The 24,749-nt window shown below is 41.4% G+C and overlaps 1 protein-coding gene across 1 annotated transcript in view; it reads left to right on the top strand.

Annotated features, from left to right (window-relative positions):
- Positions 1-9,769, top strand: part of adgrl3.1 (adhesion G protein-coupled receptor L3.1) — an 86,895-nt gene extending 77,126 nt beyond the window's left edge. The window contains exons 20-24 of the mRNA XM_085410017.1: positions 143-236; positions 5,894-6,022; positions 6,637-6,654; positions 7,145-7,447; positions 8,438-9,769. Of these exons, the coding sequence (XP_085266143.1) occupies positions 143-236; positions 5,894-6,022; positions 6,637-6,654; positions 7,145-7,447; positions 8,438-9,081 (1,188 nt within the window). The 3' untranslated portion in view covers positions 9,082-9,769. The remainder of the gene's footprint in view (positions 1-142; positions 237-5,893; positions 6,023-6,636; positions 6,655-7,144; positions 7,448-8,437) is intronic.
- The last annotated feature ends 14,980 nt before the right edge of the window (positions 9,770-24,749 follow it).

Here is a 24,749-nt window from a genome sequence, read left to right as displayed (position 1 = left end):
TATAACTTTCTCACTATATTTCTCTCCCTTCTTTGTTGTCGTGTCCTTTCTCCCTTGATCTGTTGCTGGCTCTTCCTTTGATTTCTTTTCCCTTGCATTTTATTGTTTCCCCTCTACAAATTTTCTTTTCTCATGCGTATAGAGTCGTATCAGGCGGATGTGGAATGACACTGTGAGGAAACAGGAGTCCTCCTTCATCACTGGAGACATCAACAGCTCTGCTACGCTCAACAGAGGTAACCACGGGATACCTACAATTTGCATCCTCATCACTGTCACCCTATCTGCTTTATTAATAGCGGGAGGCACAGGCAGCATACGCTGTCATTTAGCAAAGTAGCTGCGGTCCAGACTACCGATAATGGTATTTTGTTCTTGAAGATCGGAAGATTAGCAGGATAGTGTAAATATCGCTTACTTATTTTTGCTGCTTCAAAAGCTGCTTTTTCGCAGGAAGGAGAGGTCTGGGCAGGCTCCCGTCAAAACTGAAACTACTTTATTGTCACAATATTAAATCTACAGAGTGAAGCGCTAACTGTGCTGTAGCACCAATCTTCTTTTTGCAAGGACAGATGTTTCTTTAACTGCTGTAGGTTTGAATCCTTTAAGTTAGTATGTGTTAAGGACTTAAACTAAACACCATAACACCTTTGTTATAATACAGTGTGCTATGCAAATTAATGTTATATTTTTAGATGAATTCACAGCATTACTCATCACATAGCATCCCGTTTCATTTTAAGTAGAGCGAAACTTTGCAGGATTTGCACCTGAGAATTTGTATGCTATTGTAGTCTCAAACCTTTTAAATGAATAAGCCCAGTTCAGTGTATCCCTACTTTATTTAGAGCTGTGTATTGCAGTCCCTTCAGAGTAGGACAGTGTAATGGACTGTAGGAATGAACTCAATGGGTATGGCTATCCGAGGGCTAGGGTAATGAGGGCATAGATACCCAAATGGCCACACAGTTTGAAATACGTGCACACACACACACACACACACACACACACACACACACACACACACACACACACACACACACACACAAGAGAACACATGCTGCCATTTGTTAGACTCTAAGCTGAGGTGTGGCCCTCACTTTCTTCAGGCCACTAATAAGCTGTTAGCATGACAGATTGATACTAAAGCAGACATGGTGCGTGTCAGCGCTTGAATTATCACACACTTAGTGAGGCAGGGCTTAAGACTCCCACACCTCCTCCTTCCCTCACACTTTAAAGAATGCCACACGGAGCTACTTAGCCAGTAGATGTTGAAATAACTACATACTTTGACTTATTGGATAACGGTGGAATGGAATAAATTGGATTGTCAGATAAGAGACCGACTTCTTGTTATGCCCAGGTCATTTAAGTTATAATGAAGAAGAGAGACCTACACAGCAATGACCAAAAAAAAAAGGTTCTGTGGTATGCTCAGGAATAGAGGAGTCAGTTGTTAGTATGTGGCTGTTTTTCATTTTAGTGAAACTCAAACACTCTATGATATTCTCAATTAATTCAAAATGTAGCTGTTACTTAATGTAAAAAAAGATTTAAAAAAGGGGGGTGTGGGTTGCAAATCAAAGGTATGCACTTCATCTGGAACCCTAGCAGTAAAAGATAATTGTCTATCAGCTAATACTGTTTTCACATGTGTATTTAATAAACTCTGACAGTACCAGCTTACAATAACAGAGTCAGACTAAAGAAGCTGTACACTGAAAAAAATTGATTGGCCATCTCTTGGATTTATGTAAGCATCTTGTGTGTATTTAACACAATTGCCTTATGCTTTAAAGTTAAGTGTAACTATATAGTGTAGAAACTACATTATATGCAGAGAGGCTAGATTAAATTCTTCATATCATGTTCGAGTGAAGTAAGTCAATAATATAGCAATGTTAAATCTTGCGACACTGCACAGGATTTCATGCCCCAGCCCCCCTGCAACCAGGATAAAGATAGGAGGATGGTAGTTGTTGTAGATCCATTCAATTTTTATGGTAACCAGACTCTAGACTTTGTTGAACATTATGTAATATGAAGACAACATGTAGTATTTAAGTGACCGAGTAGTACTGGGGTAAAAGTTATTGAATAGTGTTAAAATAAAATGACAAAATTGTGAAGGATTAAAATATTCCAAGAGCTTTAACTTACTTCATCTAAACATGTTTCAATCGCGTTGTATCAACACAAAATGCACAGGGTTATTGAATATGAATAAGTTGTGTTGATTTAACTCAGTTGTTTAAGTTTCTGCCAAAGCAAAACATTTGTGTGCAACCAGTGTCCACTATTGAATTAAGTAAATCCAACAAGGCCTTTTTTCAGTGTAGTTATATTACTTAGTGTATGTGGCAACACTTTCACAGTCTGTTGTAAAACAGGCGCATCACTGAGCTACATGCCACACTGATTGTTTGGAGGCTTGACCAGAAGGAGAAAAAAAAGGGAATCATTTTCTCTTTGGTTCATTTGTGCAGTAACAACATTAGGAGATGCTACAGTGGGGCAAAAAAGTATTTAGTCAGCCACCGATTGTGCAAGTTCCCCCACCTAAAATGATGACAGAGGTCAGTAATTTGCACCAGAGGTACACTTCAACTGTGAGAGACAGAATGTGAAGAAAAAATCCATGAATCCACATGGTAGGATTTGTAAAGAATTTATTTGTAAATCAGGGTGGAAAATAAGTATTTGGTCAATGACAAAAATACAACTCAATACTTTGTAACATAACCTTTGTTGGCAATAACAGAGGTCAAACGTTTACTATAGGTCTTTACCAGGTTTGCACACACAGTAGCTGGTATTTTGGCCCATTCCTCCATGCAGATCTTCTCGAGAGCAGTGATGTTTTGGGGCTGTCGCCGAGCAACACGGACTTTCAACTCCCGCCACAGATTTTCTATGGGGTTGAGGTCTGGAGACTGGCTAGGCCACTCCAGGACTTTCAAATGCTTCTTACGGAGCCACTCCTTTGTTGCCCGGGCGGTGTGTTTTGGATCATTGTCATGTTGGAAGACCCAGCCTCGTTTCATCTTCAAAGTTCTCACTGATGGAAGGAGGTTTTGGCTCAAAATCTCACGATGCATGGCCCCATTCATTCTGTCCTTAACACGGATCAGTCGTCCTGTCCCCTTGGCAGAAAAACAGCCCCATAGCATGATGTTTCCACCCCCATGCTTCACAGTAGGTATGGTGTTCTTGGGATGCAACTCAGTATTCTTCGTCCTCCAAACACGACGAGTTGAGTTTATACCAAAAAGTTCTACTTTGGTTTCATCTGACCACATGACATTCTCCCAGTCCTCTGCTGTATCATCCATGTGCTCTCTGGCAAACAGACGGGCCTGGACATGCACTGGCTTCAGCAGCGGAACACGTCTGGCACTGCGGGATTTGATTCCCTGCCGTTGTAGTGTGTTACTGATGGTGACCTTTGTTACTTTGGTCCCAGCTCTCTGCAGGTCATTCACCAGGTCCCCCCGTGTGGTTCTGGGATCTTTGCTCACCGTTCTCATGATCATTTTGACCCCACGGGATGAGATCTTGCGTGGAGCCCCAGATCGAGGGAGATTATCAGTGGTCTTGTATGTCTTCCATTTTCTGATGATTGCTCCCACAGTTGATTTTTTCACACCCAGCTGCTTGCCTATTGTAGATTCACTCTTCCCAGTCTGGTGCAGGTCTACAATACTTTTCCTGGTGTCCTTCGAAAGCTCTTTGGTCTTGGCCATGGCGGAGTTTGGAGTCTGACTGTTTGAGGCTGTGGACAGGTGTCTTTTATACAGATGATGAGTTCAAACAGGTGCCATTCATACAGGTAATGAGTGGGGGACAGAAAAGCTTCTTACAGAAGACGTTACAGGTCTGTGAGAGCCAGAGATTTTCCATGTTTGAGGTGACCAAATACTTATTTTCCACCCTAATTTACGAATAAATTCTTTACAAATCCTACCATGTGAATTCATGGATTTTTTTTTCACATTCTGTCTCTCACAGTTGAAGTGTACCTCTGGTGCAAATTACTGACCTCTGTCATCATTTTAAGTGGGGGAACTTGCACAATCGGTGGCTGACTAAATACTTTTTTGCCCCACTGTATACACACATTTTCAAGCAACCTAAATTTTTTGTCATGGCCAACTAAACACCTTACGTAAGCCAGAAACTAGGAAGGTTAAAGTATATATATATATATATATATATATATATATATATATATATATATATATATATATATATATATATATATATACATACACACACATGTACATGTGTATATATATATATACACACATGTACATGTGTATATATATATATACACACACACACGTTCTGGAAATCTACAGATGACATCCGCAAAACTAAGATCAACAATAGTTCCAGTAGCTTGAGACTAATGACGTCACGTCACATAATCAACCAGTAAATAACTCATGCATTCACGTAGCGGTGGCTGACTTTTGGCAGCACCGAGAAAAGGAGGGATCAGTTCAAGTAATTAAAGATAACAGATCCTTAACGTGATTTTCATTTCAGTGTGTCCAGCTATGACAAATTTCCCTCCACCTTTACCATTTTGCAGCAGATTGATGTGTCAGAGCTTACAATTTCTTACGCCGCCGTAATTTGTAGTTTTGATGAATAATTTGTGTAGTCATACATTTGAAAGGATCTAGAATGCATATATTCCCCTTTTTTGAATATTATGACAATATATGACTTATGTAGTTCTTAAATGCTGGGTTATAATGGCATAGGAATCATAAGTTTATAGTTTACATTGTGTAGAAATGAGAAAAAAATGCCTTAGGGAAGTAAAAAATTGCTGTGCCCCTATATTTTTCATAGATTTACTAGCCTTTAGACATGATTTTACTGGGTACGGGATGCATCCGTAGATGTAGCTAGTTTACATAACCATAAGTTCAGATCCCACACAGTCAGTGACAACTGTATAATATTAGCAAGATTGCATTTGAAGCCGCTAGAAAGAGCAGAAAAGAAAAGCAAAAAGAAAAACTGCATGATGCAGACTCTCCACTAGGTCGTCACATACACAGTGGTTGGTCATGTATAATGCCATCTCTGCACCTCATTAGTGGTCCTGCTAAGGTACTAAAAGGAAAAGAAAACTGATAAAGATAATTATTTCTTATCATGTTTTGCTTTGAGTTTATGCTGAAACCACAGAGATATTTGAACCTGTTTTTCCCCTCTCTGTTTTAAAGCTATATGACATGCACAGACAGCAGTAGCACAGCCTGCTTCATACAGTGTCGATAGCATCATGAGGATGAATGCATAAGAGCTGTTGTGCCCATTTGTTGCCTGTATTTTTTGCATTGTCTTAATGTGTATATGAGCAGTCTCTCAGAAAATGCACTGAAAACACTTTCTGTGGCCCCTTTGTCCATTAACTGTCCTGTAGTCATGCTTCTCTGCTCAAGCATATTGAACTGCAGCACAGTCTGCTCCAAGCTATGGCACTCTCTCTTTGTCTCTCTCTCTCTCTCTCTGTCTCCTTCTCCCTTTCCCTCCCTCAGCCTGTATGCAATGGCTGCAAGAATGACTTGTCAAGCTTTTTCTTGCCTTTCTCCCTGAACTGTTAGCCTGTTTGATTTACTTGTCCTCTTCTCTCCCTCTTTCTTCCACACACTCACTCTCCATCTCGCTCTCCCTTCTTCTTTTTTCCTTCTTGCTTACTTCCACTCTGCAATGGCTACATGTTCTCTCCTTTAACCTCTATCTCCACTCTGTTTTTTTTCTCCTGAGTGCTTCTCTCTTTTTCTCTCTTGACTTGGCTGTTGCTTTTCCTCTCTCCTCCTCTCTCGACTTGGCTATTGCTTTTCCTCTCTCTTTCTCTATCTGCCTGTACCAGGAGCCATGGCTAATCATCTTATAACTAATGCTCTCCTTCGTCCCCATGGTACTAACAATCCTTATAACACGCTCCTGGGGGACTCGGCAGTCTATAACAACCCAGCTGTGGGCATGTACAACACCCAAGGTGTGGCTGATGTTCCATTTATGAACAACATTTTTAAATGTAGCATAGAGTTGCTTTATTTTATCTATTTATTGATTTAGTTTGCATGGTTCTTTCAGTTTAAAAGGTGCTTTCTATTTTGATGCATGCATGTTATGGTTCCCAAGTGAGATGATCAATGACACTGAACTGTACATATATGCATACAACTCTATCTAAATTACTATTTGCAGATTTGCTATATCTTAAAAAAGCTACTTGTGAACCATGAAATATTTCTTATATATTACATTTTATATGAATGTTAGATTTACTTTTATTTTTATTTTTACATGCATGTGTCATTTTGGCCTTGTGTTGCTTGTGCAACAGCATGTGTCTGCATAAGCTTAATATCTACATTTATAGCATTTTAAATATGATTCTTATGCTGTTTCTTTCTCTGTCTTTATAACAAAGCACAGATATTTTGTTCTGTAATGATTATGTAAGATTTTTGTGTTTAAAATTTGTCAACTTGCCTTTAGTTGTTGAGCAATTGTTGATGTAACGGTGGCTGAAATGTGTTTCTGTCAATGTCTAAATTCACATCTGTGTTTCTCTTCTCTCTCTCTCTCCCTCATGCTGTCCATTAGCACCATACCGAGACACAAGTATGGACTACATTATTACTCAAACTACTTCAGCTACATAATTATTTTCTTGAATTTAAAGCAATTTAATGTTTTAAATCCAACCTATGCAAAACCTTTTTTCCCCAAAAAGTTTTCCAGTCGATATACAGTATCTATAGTATTAGTCGACCAGCAGGGAGATGAGATGTGATAATAACTCCTGTATAATTACTAGAAGTTCTACTTAAAACATTTTTCAGTGAAATTTTAACTTTTCTTTTTGTATTGTTGTAGTGCTAGCAGCAATTGAAAAAGAAGAGTACTTATGAAGATTCTCCTTAATGAATTATGGACGCTTGAAGCATTTTTCTTTCCAAGAAATTTATCATTGCTAATTTTTAATCCTCAATTCACAGCACCCACTACGATGTGAAACAATAATTAAAATCTTTCATTTGTAAAAAAACCACTTGGGAGTTGTTTTTTTCTTACATCTTAATAATTAGCACTTTTTAAAATTGTTTCTCAGAGGGCATCCTGAACAACGCAAGAGACTCCAGTGTTATGGATACACTCCCTCTTAATGGTAACCATGCCAACAACTACAGCATGGCGAGCAGTGAGTACTTGAGCGACTGTGTCCAGATCCTCGACCGTAGCGCCGGCTACGGCACCCACGGCAACCACAAGGAGACAACTCTAGAGAAGAAGATCCTCAAGGAGCTGACGTCCAACTATATCCCATCTTACCTCAACAATCATGAGAGAGCAACCACGGAGCGCAATCACAACCTCATGAACAAACTGGTGAACAGCAGCATGGCCAATGGAGGTGAATGTGGTTTCATTTATATAATTGAAGGTTTTGATAAACAGATGTAAATATTTCGATTTATTAAGTGGCACTGCTTGTTAACTCACTACAACAAAAATAGTCTTAGAGTAATTATAAATGCGTGTAAACACTTTTTATTTGTTTCTGTGGGTGAATGAGTAGAATCTGGGTTTTTATCTGGTTACAATGATTTATGCAGACAGGTGATTATTAAACTGAATTAAGCAAAAGCCTGTCATTTATAATGATTTGCAGTAACCCTTCCTTCTGAGGGTTCAGGTGAACTCAACAAAACAGCACAATAGAAGTGGTGAGCAACATATTAAAATCTACAATAATTATTATTTCTAACCGTTCGCAGACAGCTTAAACAACTGCGACATATTATCACAGCTGATATGTCAATACCAAACTTTTACACTTTTGGCAGCTATTGTGAAGTGTAGATTTACCTGAAGTTGATCCTTTTTCCTTTTGCTTTGCCTGTGTGACATTTGGTAGTGGGCAGATCTAGCAGACAGTAGTTTTTTTTTTTTGGGGGGGGGGGGGGGTTGGTTTTTTTTACTGGATAACAGACATATGATGCTGGCGAAAATTGCACTGTTGAAAGTGGTGAGCTCAAGTAAAACTGTAATTTCGAAAGCAAGACAACCTGGACAATGACATCAAATGAGCTGACATCCTTTAAATCGCTCTCTTTGGGTCCGGTGTCACATAGCAGGACTAATTTAATCTGTTGTTAATTTCTGAAAATTAGAGTGGGGACTTTAAACTTCACAGAGTGAATGGGTTAAATGCAGAGAGGAATTTCCCCACGGGGGTCAATAAAGTATACAATTTAAAAAATTTAATACTTGTTTTACTAGTAATGCTAAAGTTGCTGCCTTGGGTAGCAGTGGCAGTGCTTTTTGTTCAAAATGATTTAACGTCAGTGGGCTAACATGTTGAGATGTGTGGTGTAATATGATTCTTGCCTGGTTCTTCCAGGGAGCCTGGCAGGGGGCAGCAGCAGCAGCAGCAGCAGTGGAGTTGGTGGATGTGTGGGAGGCAGTAAAGAGGACAATGGCCCCATGGTACTAGACAACTCTGTAGCCTTCCCCCATGAGGAGAACCTGGGTTTGGAGATTATCAGAGAGGAGTCCAATGCACCTCTCCTGCCGCCACGGCCTCCTCCGCCAGACAGCCACCCCCCGCCGCCGCCGCCACCTCACAGTTTCTCCCGGCCACGGCGCATTCCTCAAGAGACCAGCGAGAGCTTTTTTCCCCTGCTGACAAACGAGCACACTGATGAGCACACGCACTCACCAAACCACAGAGACTCACTCTACACCAGCATGCCAGTGCTGACGGACCTCCCAGATGGGCAGATGAATGGTTTAACAGACGGAGAGGAAGACAGCTCCGGGGAGCTACAGCCCTGTAAGAGTGCTACTGCTCCTGAACTGGATGATGTCTATTATAAGAGCATGCCAAACTTGGGCTCCAGGAATCACCTTCACGAGCTGCAGAGCTACTACCACATGGGCCGTGGTGGCAGTGATGGATATATGGTCTCTGGGAGCAAGGATGAGTCCGATTCATCACCCGAGGAGCCGCCTGTAGACCCTTCTCACCTGGTTACCAGTCTATAGAGGCAGTCGAGACTTCTGTCCCTCCCCAGCCCACCTTTACACTTTCAACCTTTCAGTGAAAACATTCTGTGTTGTTGACTGACAGACTGAGCTGGCCCGACCCTGGATTGAGGTACTGTGTGTAACATTAACGGCGGCCCATGACAATATGATTGAGACATCACTGGCCAGTTAAAAGCAGGGATTGAATGTACTGTCATAAAAGGTGCAGACTGAGAGGGCAGCTCTAAAAGACTTTTTGTGAACATCAAGCCAGAATGGAATGTTTGAACTCAGAACAGAAAAGGAACGGGGAGGGATTCTGTAATTTTACCGTACCTGTTACTTTTATTTGGAATCTTCGGATTGACCGTAGCCCTACAAGTTTACCAATATGGACCTCTAGCAGATTATAGCATATAGTCTCCACTACCACCACAACAGGGCCCAGGCCCCCAGCCCTGGGTGAAAAGAGCTGCCTGTCTGTTTGTCTGTATGTCTGTCTGTCTGTCTAACTCTTAAAGACGCATATGTTGGATGACGTTTCCACGACAATAAAGGGTAGAGCAGGACGTCAGACTCTGGTGTTCACAGCATAAACTGGCCCCAAAGAAGCACCGCTACCTGCCAATCAAGTGAAGGATGTATGATATATGCCCTCACTAACAATCACCCAAAAAAAAGAAAAAAAAAAAAAAGAAAAGAAAAAGAACCACTGATATTATTTGGGCGGCTGAACTGTAACCATATCAAACTGATGTTCGAAGTTCTCTTCCTGTTCGTATCTGCTAAACTGGAGTTGTGTCTGGGCTGGTGTAACATTCCTGCAAGTCGTAGTGACAGCGGCTACTGTGTATTTCACTGAAAACAAAGAAGGAAGATCATATTACAACAGACTGAAGTGAAAAAAAAAGTTCTGTTTCTTCTCCTTTCTTCTGTAAAAGTTTTCCGTTATCAAAGGATTATGAAGAAATCACAAACTGTTTCTATGTATTGTACAGAATCCAGATACAGATACAAATGTTGCATATGACCAAGTCTTTTATTTTATAATCCTAAGTTGCAAACCTTTTGTGTGTGAAAACGTTCTGAAATGCAATGATATGTTCTGTTCACGAGAGGACTGCAGAACGAGCAAGAAACAATCTTTCATGTCACTCTCTCGTAATGCAGAGGCGGTCAAGCACCCCTTAATTAATACGCATATACCCTACGCACACTTCATCCTGGTCCTTTTTATAGCAACACCACTGTCACGTACATTTTGCAAATTAGTTGTTACTATATACTTTGCCACTTGTGTAGATTTAAACCAAGCAGGAAACTGAAGTAGTTAAGAGACGAAGGAAGCGATTACTATGGAAATGCTACATTTTAGACTTTTGATGGAAGAGGATCTCATCTCATTTTGTCCCTGCGCGAGGGGCCTCGGTGTGAAAAATTACAAAGACGCCAGATTTAAGACGTAGCACAAAAATAGTTTTTAAAAACATATCCTCTGCCAAATATTCTAGCAACTGATAATAACTTACAGTGCTGTTTGAGATCTTATTGTACAGAAAAATGCTCAGAGAATCTACTATTTTACAAAGGGGTCAGTCTTACCAATGAAATATCATGGCTACACCATATTTGTGTACTGAAAATGTGAAAAATCTGCACACAAGAGCACTGTCCAATGTGGAAAGCCAATGTTTACTTATTTAGCAGGAAAATGAATAAGTGTATGAAGTGTAGCTTGCACATGTATTCCACAAACCCCGCCATGTCCCCAAGAGAGAAATTATTTATTTATCAGTTTATTGGTTTAAATACAGCAAAACAAGCTCAGAGGAAAGAAAGCTGGCAGGAGTAAATAAAGTGGCACTGGGTTTGTTTTTTTTAATTTTTTTAATTTTTGGGGTTTTTCATTTCTTTTTTTAAATTATTATGATCTTGATTATTATTACAATATTACTGCTAATTATTTATTCTTTTTGTATGGGTTCCACGTTGAATGATCTCATAACTAATATTTGTTGTAACAGTGAAAGTTGTTTGCCAACAAATAAATTACTGACATAGCTTTGCGGGTTTCTGCCTCTTGAGTGTTTTCAGTGATTATGCTGAAATTAAACACAAACACAGAGTTAAACCCATCACTGTTTTCACTTCAGATGTGTGTTTCTGACCATTTGGTGAGACTGAGTATGCAAACATCTCGCTGCATGCATTTGGATCTGGTTCTCAGGTGAAATTCTGCTTTTTCGATCTGTCAGAACAGCTTCTGCCAGTTAAAGCTTTTGCGTGCCATAGCTGAGTGTGTGGGAAGTTTACAGAATCATATTAGGCAATTTATTTTTGAAGACTTCTTTCTGTCAGTGAATACATTAGTTCTCCATTGTTTGGAGATTAACATATATTTACATATTCTATACATATAAAGGACTGAACCTCAAGGGTAATGTGATTGATGAATAATTACTTTCACAAAAACTAAGTGTGATATGAACCTCTGCAAGTAACCCATGGTGATCACGCTACCAGCAGAAACTCACTGCTGCACATTTTTCTCTCCCTGTCTATCAAAGTGGAAATCAGTTAATATTTTAAATTGGTCCGGCTTTCTTCCAAGTTTATTCGGTCCATACTAGAGATGGACCGATCCGATATTACGTATCGGTATCGGTCCGATACTGACCTAAATTACTGGATCGGATATCGGAGAAAAATAAAAAATGTAATCCGATCCATTAAATATCACGAAAGCACCTCATAAAACTTGCAACACGCCATAACTCACCTCAGAACGTTAGCACGTCGGAGCAGTATGCATCACGTGATAGAGCGGCTGTGGCATGCGGGACCTGTGGTCTGGATAGCATGTGGAGCTTCGCTAGCAACCTGGCATTTCATCTCTGACAAAGTTATCCCCGAGAGAAGTAAAGCAAGTGTGTAAGTCCATCTCTGAATGTTTGTAAAGCATTCCTGCGTTAAGCTTAACAAGCGACTGCCTCTTCTTGCTGCTACTTCAATCATGAAACTGCTTAATGATCAGCTGATCGGCTTCTTTGTTTTTGGCCCACTTTGCACCAGAAAGTGGAAACCAGCGGCTGAACAACAGCAGCACGTTTAAGTTTGATCAGCTGTTGTTAGAATTTATTTAATATTACTTTCTACACCAGGATCTTTTTCTACGTAGCTGACGCTGGTAACTGTGCAGGGGCGGATCTAGCAAAGTTTAGCCAGGGGGGCTGATAGGGCATTAACAGGGAAAAGGGGGCACAAAGAAATACTTTTCTTTCTTATTCTCATTTAAAATGTCTAGCTTTTAATAAATAATTATCTGACACCCAAAGTTTTAATTTGATGTAAAAGGAATAGAAGTCAATTACTGTATATAGTGACTATTAAGTCTAATATATATACCCTAGTAAGCTATAGTACTTTTTCCTTTGGGAAGGTACCATCTGTGCAGTCTGCAATTTTGTTGAAGAAAGATGTTGAATCTATTTAATATTTCTTGAAAAAAAATTGATTTCTGTGCATTTTTTTTTCACACTGCATCAAATTAAGGTTGATTACGTCGATTAAGCATCATGAGGTGGAGTGTGAGGGGTGGTTCCCTATTTTTTATTTATTTATTTTTGTTGTTGCTGGGAGTTGGAACCCTATTAGTTAGGTTGCTTAATATTTACGCTAAGTACTCTTTAAAATACCAGAATAGGGAGGATGGTGTAGGTTTAAGTTTATTAGATTGATCAGTATTGCTGAACTATGAAATTTTTTTTTTGCATACAGGTATAACAGAATAGCTTTAGTGTAGTTGTTGTTTTAAACTTGAGTGTGAACTTATACAAAATGCAGCAAGATATTTAAAAAAACAGTTTTGTTGATTAAAAAACACTATATCGGATTCATATCGGTATCGGCAGATATCCAAATTTATGATATCGGTATCGGACATAAAAAAGTGGTATCGTGCCATCTCTAGTCCATACACAATATAAACAAAAGTACTGGATCACATACACAATACACTTGCAGTTGCTTCCTGGCCTTGGATGCCACAAAGCTCCCAGCACACAGCTTTTGTACTGATGTTAATGCCAAAGGAGGTTTGGAAAAAAAAGGTTTGTTTTGTTTTGTCGCTCAAGGTCATTGAATTAGCCTGTCAAATCACATAAAACATATTTCTCTACATTGTCAGTTTTAAAGAGTCCTCTGTAGTTTCTTTGATGTTATTTCAGTAAAATTCTCTATTCTTTCAGGTTAATTCAGTGGCTTGTCATTGAATCAAACATTTTAGAGTACAAAACAGCCAATTTCTTCAGAGTTACTTTACACACTTGAGTGCAACAACTTTTTAAAGTAAATCTAATTTTTATGTTTTCTTAAAACAGCACAAATGACTCAAGTAAACCTAAAAAACCTAATTTGTTCAGTAAACCCAGTTTGGGTTTGAATAACTATGGTTTCTGAAAGCTTTCACTTTGTATAAATACCAGTAAAGTTGATCTTAGAATATCTAGAAAAATATCTAATATAAAAAATAATAAATCTAATATTTAAGGAAAATTTTCCTTATTGAGTTGCTGACATCCTTTTATTATATCACGCTCAAATTCATTGTGCTCTTAGATCAATCTATTCCTAGACAAATGTTTTTAAAGGTAGGCTGCATGGCTAAGTGCTCAATTTTATAAGCCTGTGGCAATGGCACTGGATTCAAAGATTCCCATTAAAAAAAACCAGACTACTTGTTTGTCTTTTGCAAACTAAAGTTCGTAGTCCTGTCTTTGTAAAAGTTCAGGTCTTCACATTACATTTTGGATTTTGCTCAATTGTCAAGGTCCTTCCCAGTAGCTGCATCATAGCCAGAATTGTGTTGGTCTACTTGTATATGTAGTTTTTTCCATGTAGTCTGTTCCCTCTACATTTACACAGTTCCACCCACTTAATGTGGTGAAGTTGCTAACTTGTCCTTAGGGCCCATGTGCTTAGTGTTGCCCAGCAATAGAAATTCTTAATGATTCCCTGGGTGGACTTTGGTAAACCCCACTGAGGAATGGCTAGTTACCTTCTCCAGCTAGTGTAGTCTCTAGAGGGCAGGAGTGAGAAGCTTCAACATCCTCTAATTTGGCAACAGGCCTAAGAGTGTGTATGAAGTTAATTTGTAAACAACCTGTTGGCTATGTTCTGCTGTTCCACACACACACACACACACACTTACAGTCCTTTTGATTGTTTCTCTCCTTACTTTTTTTTTTTTTTACACACAAGTTATAAACTGATTTGTATTGAGTGATATAAGTATTTGATCTCTTAGAATTCTGGCTCTCAGAATTAAAAATGTATCAATCAATCAACTTTATTATGTGTATAAAGCATACCTGTCCACAGAATCAATTTCTTTTATTCCAAACTCTCCACCACCATAAGCAAGACCAAAGAGCTGTCAAAGGACATCAAGGAAAACATGGTAGATCTGCTTGAATGGGATACAAGGGTGTTAGCAAGAAGTTTGACGAGAAGGTGACAACTATCAGTGTGATTATTTAGAAGTGGAAGAAATATTAAATGACGATCAATCACCTTCAGTCTGGAGCTCAATGCAGGTTCTTGCTTCATGGAGTGAAGATGATTATGGGAAAGGTGTTAAATTAACCCATACATACATGGGAAGAGCTTGTTTGTTATCGGAAGGCAGTTGGAAAACCAGCCACAGTACACAGTTGGTAACACACTACACTGTAATGGACTGAAATCCTGCTGCATCTGCAAAGTCCTCCCCTTAAGAAGCCACATGCAGAGGCCAATTTAAAGTTTGCCAGTGAACATATAAATTATTGAGAGAGGGCATGGCAAAAATTGCTGTGATCAGATGAAAGCATAGTTCTTTGGCATTCGTGCAGCCTGCCATATCTTGAGGAAGCGCAATACTGAGTATGACCCAATGACCACCATCCCCACAGTCAAGCACGGAGATGGAAACATTGGAGCTGCCAAGCAGCAGCCAAGAAACCTAAATGATTTTGAGTGTTTCTGTAAAGACAAAGGTCCAAAATCCCTGATGAGATGTGTGCAAACCTGGTGACCACCTACAAGAAACATCATGTTTTACTTGTGGATCAAATGCTATTTTCACTCAAGGACATGCAAATCAATTTATAACTTTTATGTAATGTGTTTCTTTATAACTGATCAAACTTGCAAACTCAGCAGATCATGTAACGTATTATTGCAACACATACTGATGGTGTCTCTTACACAGCAAATTCAAAAGTGTTAAATGTTTTGGTGTTAGTAGTCTTCTTGCAAAAGTAGAGTTAATTTTACTCTAAGTAGAGTCACATTCTTTTAATGTAACTCTGAGGTGTAAAATGATAGTAGTTAAAATCAAGTGTTAAAAATGAATGTTTCTCTGTCAAATCTGGAGGTGTTACAATGGAAACATTAACTCTTGACCTCTTAACTCTGAACTCCTAGAGGGGCTATGACACCAATAGAGTAAATTCACAGACTCCGCCCCCAGCACCATAGGCTCCAGTCGAAGCTGAAGTGAAGCCGTTTCAGAACATTTTGCTCTACATATTTGAGTTGTTTGCCATGCTTGGTAAGTCATTTTTTCAAAGATTGTTTCAATTATTATTATTAGCTTTTACTTCTGTGGCTTTTTGGAGTTGAGACAAAGCTGTGTGAAAGGCATTAGCCATGTTGCTCGGTGATAGCATAATATTCTGTTTTAGCTAGCTGAAATGTATTGTTTGTGGACAAATACCACAGCCTTGAAAAAAAGCTTGCATGTGAATTTTCAGTCAAACTTTTGGTCAAATACACCTAAAACAATGTCTAGAATGTGAAATGTTGGTATAATGGTGCTACTTGAAGCCTGAAAATTATCTCCCATAAAAAAAAAAATCCGAGCAAACAGCAGTAGAAGATGTCCTGACTGGGTTCTACGTTAGCAATTGATTTGTGCCATTAATTAGTGTCAACTAATTTTTATTCAATCTCCGCACAGGATATGCTTGTGAAGATGGAATATGGGGGAGAGCAGAAGTGCGTTGAAGTTCCACAAAGTGATGAATGAAGGACATGCATATTGTATTGAAGAAATAAGTGATGAGAATGCTGTTATTTGCATTTACCAGCTCACCTATGTCAGACCTTTTGATAAACACAATTCTAATGAAAGTGAGAACATGTACACTGTTACATCTTTCAGAAAATGTTTTGAAATTGTGGTGCACAGTTCAGAATAAATGTTTTTCAAAAACCATTGCGTCTTTTTAGTAAACGTTTATTTCCAAAAGAAATTTCTAGAAGTTCAGAACAGTAAAATTCCCGCTTTTTAGAATTAATTAGAAGATAACTCTTATGTAGTTAAACTAAAATACTCTTTGAGAGTTAATATATAAACTCTTAACACCTAGTTAGCATTAGCAAGTGTTAAATTATCAACTCCAGACAGATTTGGTGTTTAACACTAAATCAGAGTTAACGTACCAACTCTCCAAAAAGAGTTAAATTAACACTCTGGTGTGGACCCATATAGACACTTTAATAGTGTTGAAATCAAATCTGACAGTGTTAATTTGGACATGCTGGACACATCATGTATCACATCCATAGTCACTGTACAGGCTATGCATCTTGGCATCCTTATGCATCCTGGCAAAAAGACATCACAGCTGTCTATTGCATATATTAAGTCAAATTTATAACCATAGCTGTACAGTTTATTTTATTCCAATGAGAGGAAACATTTTGGAGCAAAATTTACTGCATAAACAGATCTGAAACTGTTATTCTTCACTTGTGTATACTTAAGATGATAAAAACTCAAACCACTGGAGGTGCTTCGCCAGCAATAAATTTGTATTTTCTAAATGGCTGCAGCTCAGATTGCAGAACGGTTGGTTACTAATTGGTTAGGGTGGGTGTTCTTGGTTCAGTATTACTAAACAAATCCTGTGAAGCCACAACAAACTACCACCATGATGTGGGTATATTTACAATGGTGAAGAAAAACTAACAGCAATTAGTGTAAAAAGATTCCAGCCTATACTAACAATATCTCGCTCACACTGACATCAGCTTTGTTCTTTGGTGTGTAGCTAAACAGACCATTTTACGAATATATGGAATTTAAAAAAACAAAATAATTGTTTGTCACATGTCAAACAGTTAATAATCTGCATTGGCCTACAATAGAGTCCCCTTATTTTTGTAATAATAATAAAAAAATAGTTATTTAATTTAATAAAAGTGCACTTGGGCCACGATATGAAAAGCTTAATGAAATGGTTACATGCCCTTTTATTTGTGGCACTGCCCCCACAAATGTTTCTTGTTACTCAGTTGGGTGCAATCTCTGCACAGCATCTTTATATTATTTAAGACTTTTGCCATCTTTTATCTAGTTTGATCATAGATTCAGTTCATGAGCAGGAAATAAAAGAAAATAATACAGCAACAGGATTTGAAAAATAAGAAAAGTAGGGAGACCAACAATAAAGGAAGGAGCAAAAATAAAGGAAAGTGTGAACAAGTAGAATGGAGAAAAGATAAATTTTTTATAAATGTATTTTAGTTTCCTTAAAACTAACTAAAGCCACCTAACACTCAAATTTCCCCTGTTCCTCCCTCCGATTCCCTCTTTCCTCTGCCAGTAGCAGACTGATTAAACGAGTATTGGGCTATGTGGGTCATATCTCTGCTGGAGTGCTCTGATCGGTTAGTGCTGCCTGGCTGTGTTATCTTCCTGCTCTCTCTGTTTCCCTCCTTCAAGGGAAGGCATTCAGTATGTCTTACAAGGTGACATGTCTCTCAGACTCAGCTCACACACCAAAGGCATAAGACAGCAAGGATGAGCAGGAATATAAATTAAAGGGAATCATTCTGTTTATTGTATTTGTTTATGATTAATTAATGTCTTTGGCAAGCTGAGGGAATCTAAATGTGGCAACTGTAGTGCACAGACTACCAAAATAAATAAATAAAGGAGAGGGAAAAGTGTGGAATAACTAATGCTTTCTGGAAAGATACTTATAGCCTAAAATAGTTGCTGAAATAGAATTTTTTGAAAAAATGTTCAGAAATGTTCTTTCAGTTCTTTATGACTATTTGTAGATGCAGCAATATGAAAATTCAAATTACATAAGGTAAGAAGGCAAAAGAAAGAAAGAAAGAAAAAGAATTAGAAGTCATGCTCAAAGGCTGTGCCACTGTGCCACATAATTCTGGATAACGTGTAACCATCCTGTAATGTGATCACACCAGTTGCATAGCAAATGGATTCTCACACCACACAAATCATCAAAGGGGTTTTGGGGAGGTTTTGTACACAAGATAAATAATTTTGTCATTACATATACATACAGAACAAAAAGACCATAGGACAGTGACGTATAAGGGGAAGAGCAATCCATTTCTGTCACTTTTTATTCAGTACACACCGGTCATATCCATCTTTGAGCTCTACCTTTAAATTCACATTCATTCATAACTGACTTTCCACTGAAATAAAATATATAAATAAAGATAAATAAAAGTAAGCCAGTCAAAGTTACTTCTACATTAAAAAAGAAAGAAATATGGCTTCATCTTAACCATTATCATCTAATTTTGTCAATAACCACAAAAGAAGCACTCAAAACTTTACAGCTGTAGAAACATGAAACATTAGGCTAGCATAGACAATGAAGCCCTACTCTATAAAACTGCCATAGGTTTAACTCTGCCTGTGAAGCTTGATTTAAGAAATAAATGTTTACATGTTTTAGAGCATAGGTGTCAAACTCTGGCCCGCGGGCCAATTTTGGCCCGCAGCCTACTTACATTTGGCCCGCGAAGCCATACCAAATTACTATCAGAGCTGGCCTACTGGTATTATACAGCTAATATATATATTGTTTAGTATTAAGCTTTGCTTGTTCCATATTCAGTTTTTCAGCAAAACGTGTTTGAGTCCATAAGAAAAGATTCATTCTTATATCTGGAGGAATAAATATATTTCAATAAATATTAACGTTAGCCCACGACTTTGTTCCAGTTTTGAATTTTGGCCTACTGTGTATTTGAGTTTGACACCCCTGTTTTAGAGCATGTTAAGTGTCATCTTTTGTGTAAGTGTTATCACTTGTTTGGTTGGTTGGTTAGTGCTAGTAGACTTACATTAGTTTATGTTAGCTAACCAGTGACTGAACTAATAACTCAGTGGAAAACAAGAAAACTTAAAATCAGTCCAAGGGTGACATTTTTGTATTACCGCTTTCTGCAACAATGAGAAAACTAATTGTACTGCTCACTTTCACTCTCTGTTTCTTTAGCAGCAACTGGCTCTTCCTTGTTGGCTAGCTAAACTGAAACAGGAAATTCCACCTGTTAGCGGTAATGTTTGGGTTTGTAGAGAAGTTTATGAATGTGCCTCTCGGTACACCCAACCTGACCTGATCTGACTCCATCAGTGGACCTGACACAAACAAGCTCTCTCTCTACACTGTCCTCATGCATAAAGTGCTTGAGAAATGGGAAAATCTACCTGTTAGCTGTAATGCTAACATGTGGATATTCCCATTTCAGTTAAGCTAATCAACAACAAGGAACCACTTTCTATTGTTTAAACCAGCCACCTTACAAAAGTGACTCCCTTAGACTGCTTTTAAGAGTTTTTGTTACCTTGTTTTCTGCTGAGTTATCACTATCACTAGTTAGCTAACATAAACATATTGTGTAATCTATTAGCAGCCACCAACCAACAAAACCAGTAGTCATATTCTATATTGGTACAAGACGTCTTTACACAAGCTCTAGAAACTTTAAACATGTATTTCATGAATCCAGGTTCACAGACAGTGTTAAATCTATGACAGTATTTTAGAGTAGGACTCCATGGTGTAAGCTAGCCTTGATACATGTATTGTTTCATGTTGGCTAAACAGCTGTAAAGTTTTATGAGTGCCTCTTTTCTGGTTACTGACAAAATTAGATAATAATAATTTAGCCCATCATCATCTTTAATTTTATTTATGTAGAAGCAAGTATTTCAGTGAAATTTAGTCAGTTATCAATAAACGTGAATGAATGGCATGGCAACAAGCAGCGTCCACTGTGAAACTGGTGTTACATTGTGGTGTCTGTTAATTTAAGCAACTATGACATTTAAAGCTGAATATGAATTTGATTAAAGATGGAAATTTAGCCCATCCATATACGGTATGACATTTTAATGTTTCCATCCCATTTCCTTCTTCTGCATTGTTAAGCACAAGCAGGACATTTTCCAGCCACACTAGAATCTAGTTGAGGTTCTGATGAAATAAAGCACATCACCTCGCATTCCAGAATTTCAGATGTCACTGGAATTTACGGTCTTAAATTACACATTTTTAATTGTGTCATCCGCAGATTCATTTGTCATTATGTAGCCATTCTTTAGTTTATTAGAGGCTAGCTGTGATAGAAGGCTAATTAGTCTTTCTCCAAGTCACATCATATTAACTTCTGAATCACTAGCCTCTCACTGACCTCTGGAAATACATCAAAATGCAAAGGGGTCCGTCCACTGACCTATGCTGGTGCGGGCATGCCTATGCCAACTCATCTGCTTCAGTTGCCCAGCCTGTGTGCGGCAGCATACATGCTCTTGATCATCTTCTCCTCACCTCAATTTTCTGTGAGAGTGCTCATTGGAAGAAAAACACTTAACAGGTACACATAGGCTGCCCTGAATAATTCACTTTAATTGGTAAAAAGGGAAGACGACAAGCCTCAGCTGAAGAGTGACAGAGGGTGAGCTACAAAGTGGAATGAATGGGGGAGAGAATGGCCATCCACGGGCTTTTTTGAGGTCACGTACACCCCCATGCATGTTTAATTGGCTTTGGGATGGCATGGTGTTTCTGCTGTCTCTGCTGTGAGTCAGACTCACTATGCCTTTTCTGCAGCGTGCCTTTTCACAGAGGCTCAGCAATGGAGACACTATTTTAGGAATACATTAGGAGCACAGAAAACACTGACATTTAGACAGTCTCTGGGATGGCGGAGAAAGCGAGAAGGCTAGTCACCAGTGTATATGACAGACACTGGATTACTGCCAGTGTGTTTTTGTGGAGAGCTAGTACAGTAGGCCAGACTCATGTCAAGTTACTTTCTAAAAAGGATTCATTTACTTCTTCAAACTAATCGCAATTCACTAAGAAAAGAACTGATCTGATTGCCCCAAATGTGGAAAAATCACACCTAATTGTTGTAAATTAAAAAAAAAAAAGCAGTTTGAAAAAGGAATCACATTCTGTCAAGGCTCGGCTGTGTGGCAGGCAGGAGGAGGACCCAAACGCAAAACTCACAGACACGGGGGTGAACTCAAAATCACAGCTTTAATGCTGGAATGGCCGAACATAGGAAATACAAAACTAAACTGGGAAAAGTAAACTAACATACGCGAAGAGACACAGGGAGATCCACACAACATGAGGGACGACGTCACACTGAACAGAGGGAGACGCAGACAGAAATACACAGAGGGTTAACGAGGGAAGTGGGAACACACGGGGAACACAGGTGACACTGATAATCATGACGAGACAGGGCGGGGTGAACTGAACACTGACGGGAGAGGTGAAACAGGAAGTACAGGAGGAGAGAGAGCACGAGTAGAACACCAACGTAACAGGCAGGGGAGACATGGAATAAACACGAAAGGGGACGAGGGCTCATAAATACATAGAGGGCACACAGGGGGAAGAGAGAGCACGGGGAGAACACCAACGTAACAGGCAGGGGAGACATGGAATAAACACGAAAGGGGACGAGGGCTCATAAATACATAGAGGGCACACAGGGGGAACTTAAACATAATGGGCAGGGGAAGCATGGAATAAAATACAAACATACAAGGAAACTAAGAACACTGGGCCAACATGGCCCAGGACCATGACAGTACCCCCCCCTCAAGGGCTGGCTCCAGACAGCCCAAACACAGAAAAACAAAACCAAACAGAAAACAACCCAGGGCGGGCGGCGGGGGCCCAGGACGGAGGGCCCGGAACAGAAAACAAAAGAGCACAGCAAACACCGGAGCCCAAGAAAATAACCCAAACACAGAGCAGTTCAGGGGGCCGACCGTGCGCAAGGCAACGGCGGCGACGCGGAAACAGTTCAGGAGGCCGGCCGTGCGCAAGGCAACGGCGGCGGTGAAGGAGACGACGGAGCAGTTCAGGAGGCCGACCGCGCGGGAGGCGGCGGCGACGATGACAGCGCTGGTCCGGGGGCCGACCGCGCGGAAGGCGACGGCGGCCACCCAGGCGAAGGCGGTCCGGGGGCCGGCCGCGCGGAAGGCGACGGCGGCCACCCAGGCGATGACGGTCCGGGGGCCGGCCGCACGGAAGGCAGCGGCGGCGGCTCTCCAGTGTCAGGCGTACTGGCCGAGGCCCGGTGGGCACAGGACCAGTCGAGACGGGACCAGTCAAGGCGGGACCAGGTGAAGCACAGGCTGAGGCTGCAGCAGACGAAGGCTCTGAGGAGGCTGCAGCAGACGAAGGCGCTGAGGCCGGGCCAGGCGAGGACGAAGGCGCTGAGGCCGGGCCAGGCGAGGACGAAGGCGCTGAGGCCGGGCCAGGCGAGGACGAAGGCGCTGAGGCCGGGCCAGGCGAGGTTGCAGAGGCTGAGGCCGGGCCAGGCAATGACGAGGCGGTCGCAGATGGCGGCTGGACAGGCTCCTCGGGCCCTCCAGCTGATGCGGCGTGAGGCTGAACGGGCCCCTCGGACCCTCCAGCGGAGACGGGAGGCTGAACGGGCCCCTCGGACCCTCCAGCGGAGACGGGAGGCTGAACGGGCCCCTCGGACCCTCCAGCGGAGACGGGAGGCTGAACGGGCCCCTCGGACCCTCCAGCGGAGACCAAAACAACGCCAACAGGCATGAAGTCCTTCGGCCGACATGAGGACAACTGGCGCTGCACTGAGCACTGACTCTGCCCAGGCAATACGAACATGGTGCAGTTCTTAGGGGGCTGCTTAAACTTCAGGGGTCCAGAATCAGCCGGTGACTGAGACCTAGCCTCTGGGGAAGCCCTGGAGTGGCAAACTGTGCCAACGGCGGCTAAACCATGGAAAGTACCCTGAGTAGAAATCCAGTTACCTCTCTGCATGGAGTGGATGAGCAAAACTGGCGACACAGGAGACTGAGCGGAGAGTGGCTGCTGGGCAGCTAACTGAGTTACTGGAGACACGGGTGAGAGCGGGAGCTGAGCTGCTGGACACACGGGGACCTGAGCTGCTGGACACACGGGGACCTGAGCTGCTGGACACACGGGGACCTGAGCTGCTGGACACACGGGGACCTGAGCTGCTGGACACACGGGGACCTGAGCTGCTAACGGTGGAGAAGTAAATGACTGCACAGGGGACTGAACTGATGTCTGTAGTAACGGTGGTGGTGAGAGTGGAGTAGGTGGTGGAGTTAATGACTTCACAGGGGAATGAACTAGAGGTAGTGACGGTTGTGGTGCTGGTGGTTGAGTGGGTGACTGTGCTAAAGGAGACTGCACTGGGGACACTGGAGACTGCACTGGGGACACTGGAGACTGCACTGGGGACACTGGAGACTGCAGTGATGGTTGTAGTGGAGGTGTAACGGGTGAAGGAGTGGCTGAAGTGGCTGTGGGTCGGACGGCTAGTGGCTCAGCTACAGGGTATGGTAACGGCAGGGCTATGGGTTGAATGACGGACTGAGTAGCAGCCTGAGTGGCTGGGTGTAGTGACGGTTGTGGTGGAAGAGAAACAGGTGGTAGTGTGGATGATGGAGCTAAGGGCGACTGAGTGGCAGACCGAACTGATGACTGAAGCGATGGTAGAGGTGAAAATGGAGCTTGTGGTGGAGTTAACGGCTGAGCTAGCGGGGACACAGGAGACTGAGCTGCGGGTGGCGGCGAGGGAGCTAACTGAGCTGCGGGTGGCGGCGAGGGAGCTAACTGAGCTGCGGGTGGCGGCGAGGGAGCTAACTGAGCTGCGGGTGGCGGCGAGGGAGCTAACTGAGCTGCGGGTGGCGGCGAGGGAGCTAACGGAGCTGCGAAGGGCTGCGAGGGAGCTAACGGAGCTGGAAGTAGCAGCGAGGGAGCCGACGGAGCTTCTGGCAGCACAGAAGGTGAATTAGAAGGCCGAATGTCCGGCTGTGGGGTGGCGCGTCGGCGGCGTGAATGCCGTTTCTTTTTTGATGATGGCTCTGACGGGCCGAGCGGCTCCACATCCGGCCCTTCAGGCAGGTGGGTAGTAGCAGCTGGGGGATGAAGGTGGAGCTCGTTGCGGATTAAATCCTGTTCGAGTGGGTGGAGTGCACTGAGTAGCCAGGGAAGACCACAGAACAAGCGCTGTAGTCTGGTTTCCACAGCACGGCGAAATTCCTTCCCCTCATGTTCTAGCCACAGATGCAGGAGTCTCTCCACGGAGTAGATTATGTCCAGACGCAGTTCTTCTGGTGGGTTGAGTGCTGCTGGGTCCATATCTGGTGACGTCGTACTGTCAAGGCTCGGCTGTGTGGCAGGCAGGAGGAGGACCCAAACGCAAAACTCACAGACACGGGGGTGAACTCAAAATCACAGCTTTAATGCTGGAATGGCCGAACATAGGAAATACAAAACTAAACTGGGAAAAGTAAACTAACATACGCGAAGAGACACAGGGAGATCCACACAACATGAGGGACGACG

Source organism: Rhamphochromis longiceps, linkage group LG6, assembly GCF_057381845.1.
Source record: "Rhamphochromis longiceps isolate RC_006_pf linkage group LG6, R_longiceps_female_GT1.1, whole genome shotgun sequence".
In the NCBI taxonomy this organism is placed as follows: domain Eukaryota; kingdom Metazoa; phylum Chordata; class Actinopteri; order Cichliformes; family Cichlidae; genus Rhamphochromis; species Rhamphochromis longiceps.
The sequence above is the reverse complement of the archived record's forward strand: the minus strand, read 5'-3'. Positions and strand labels throughout refer to the sequence as shown.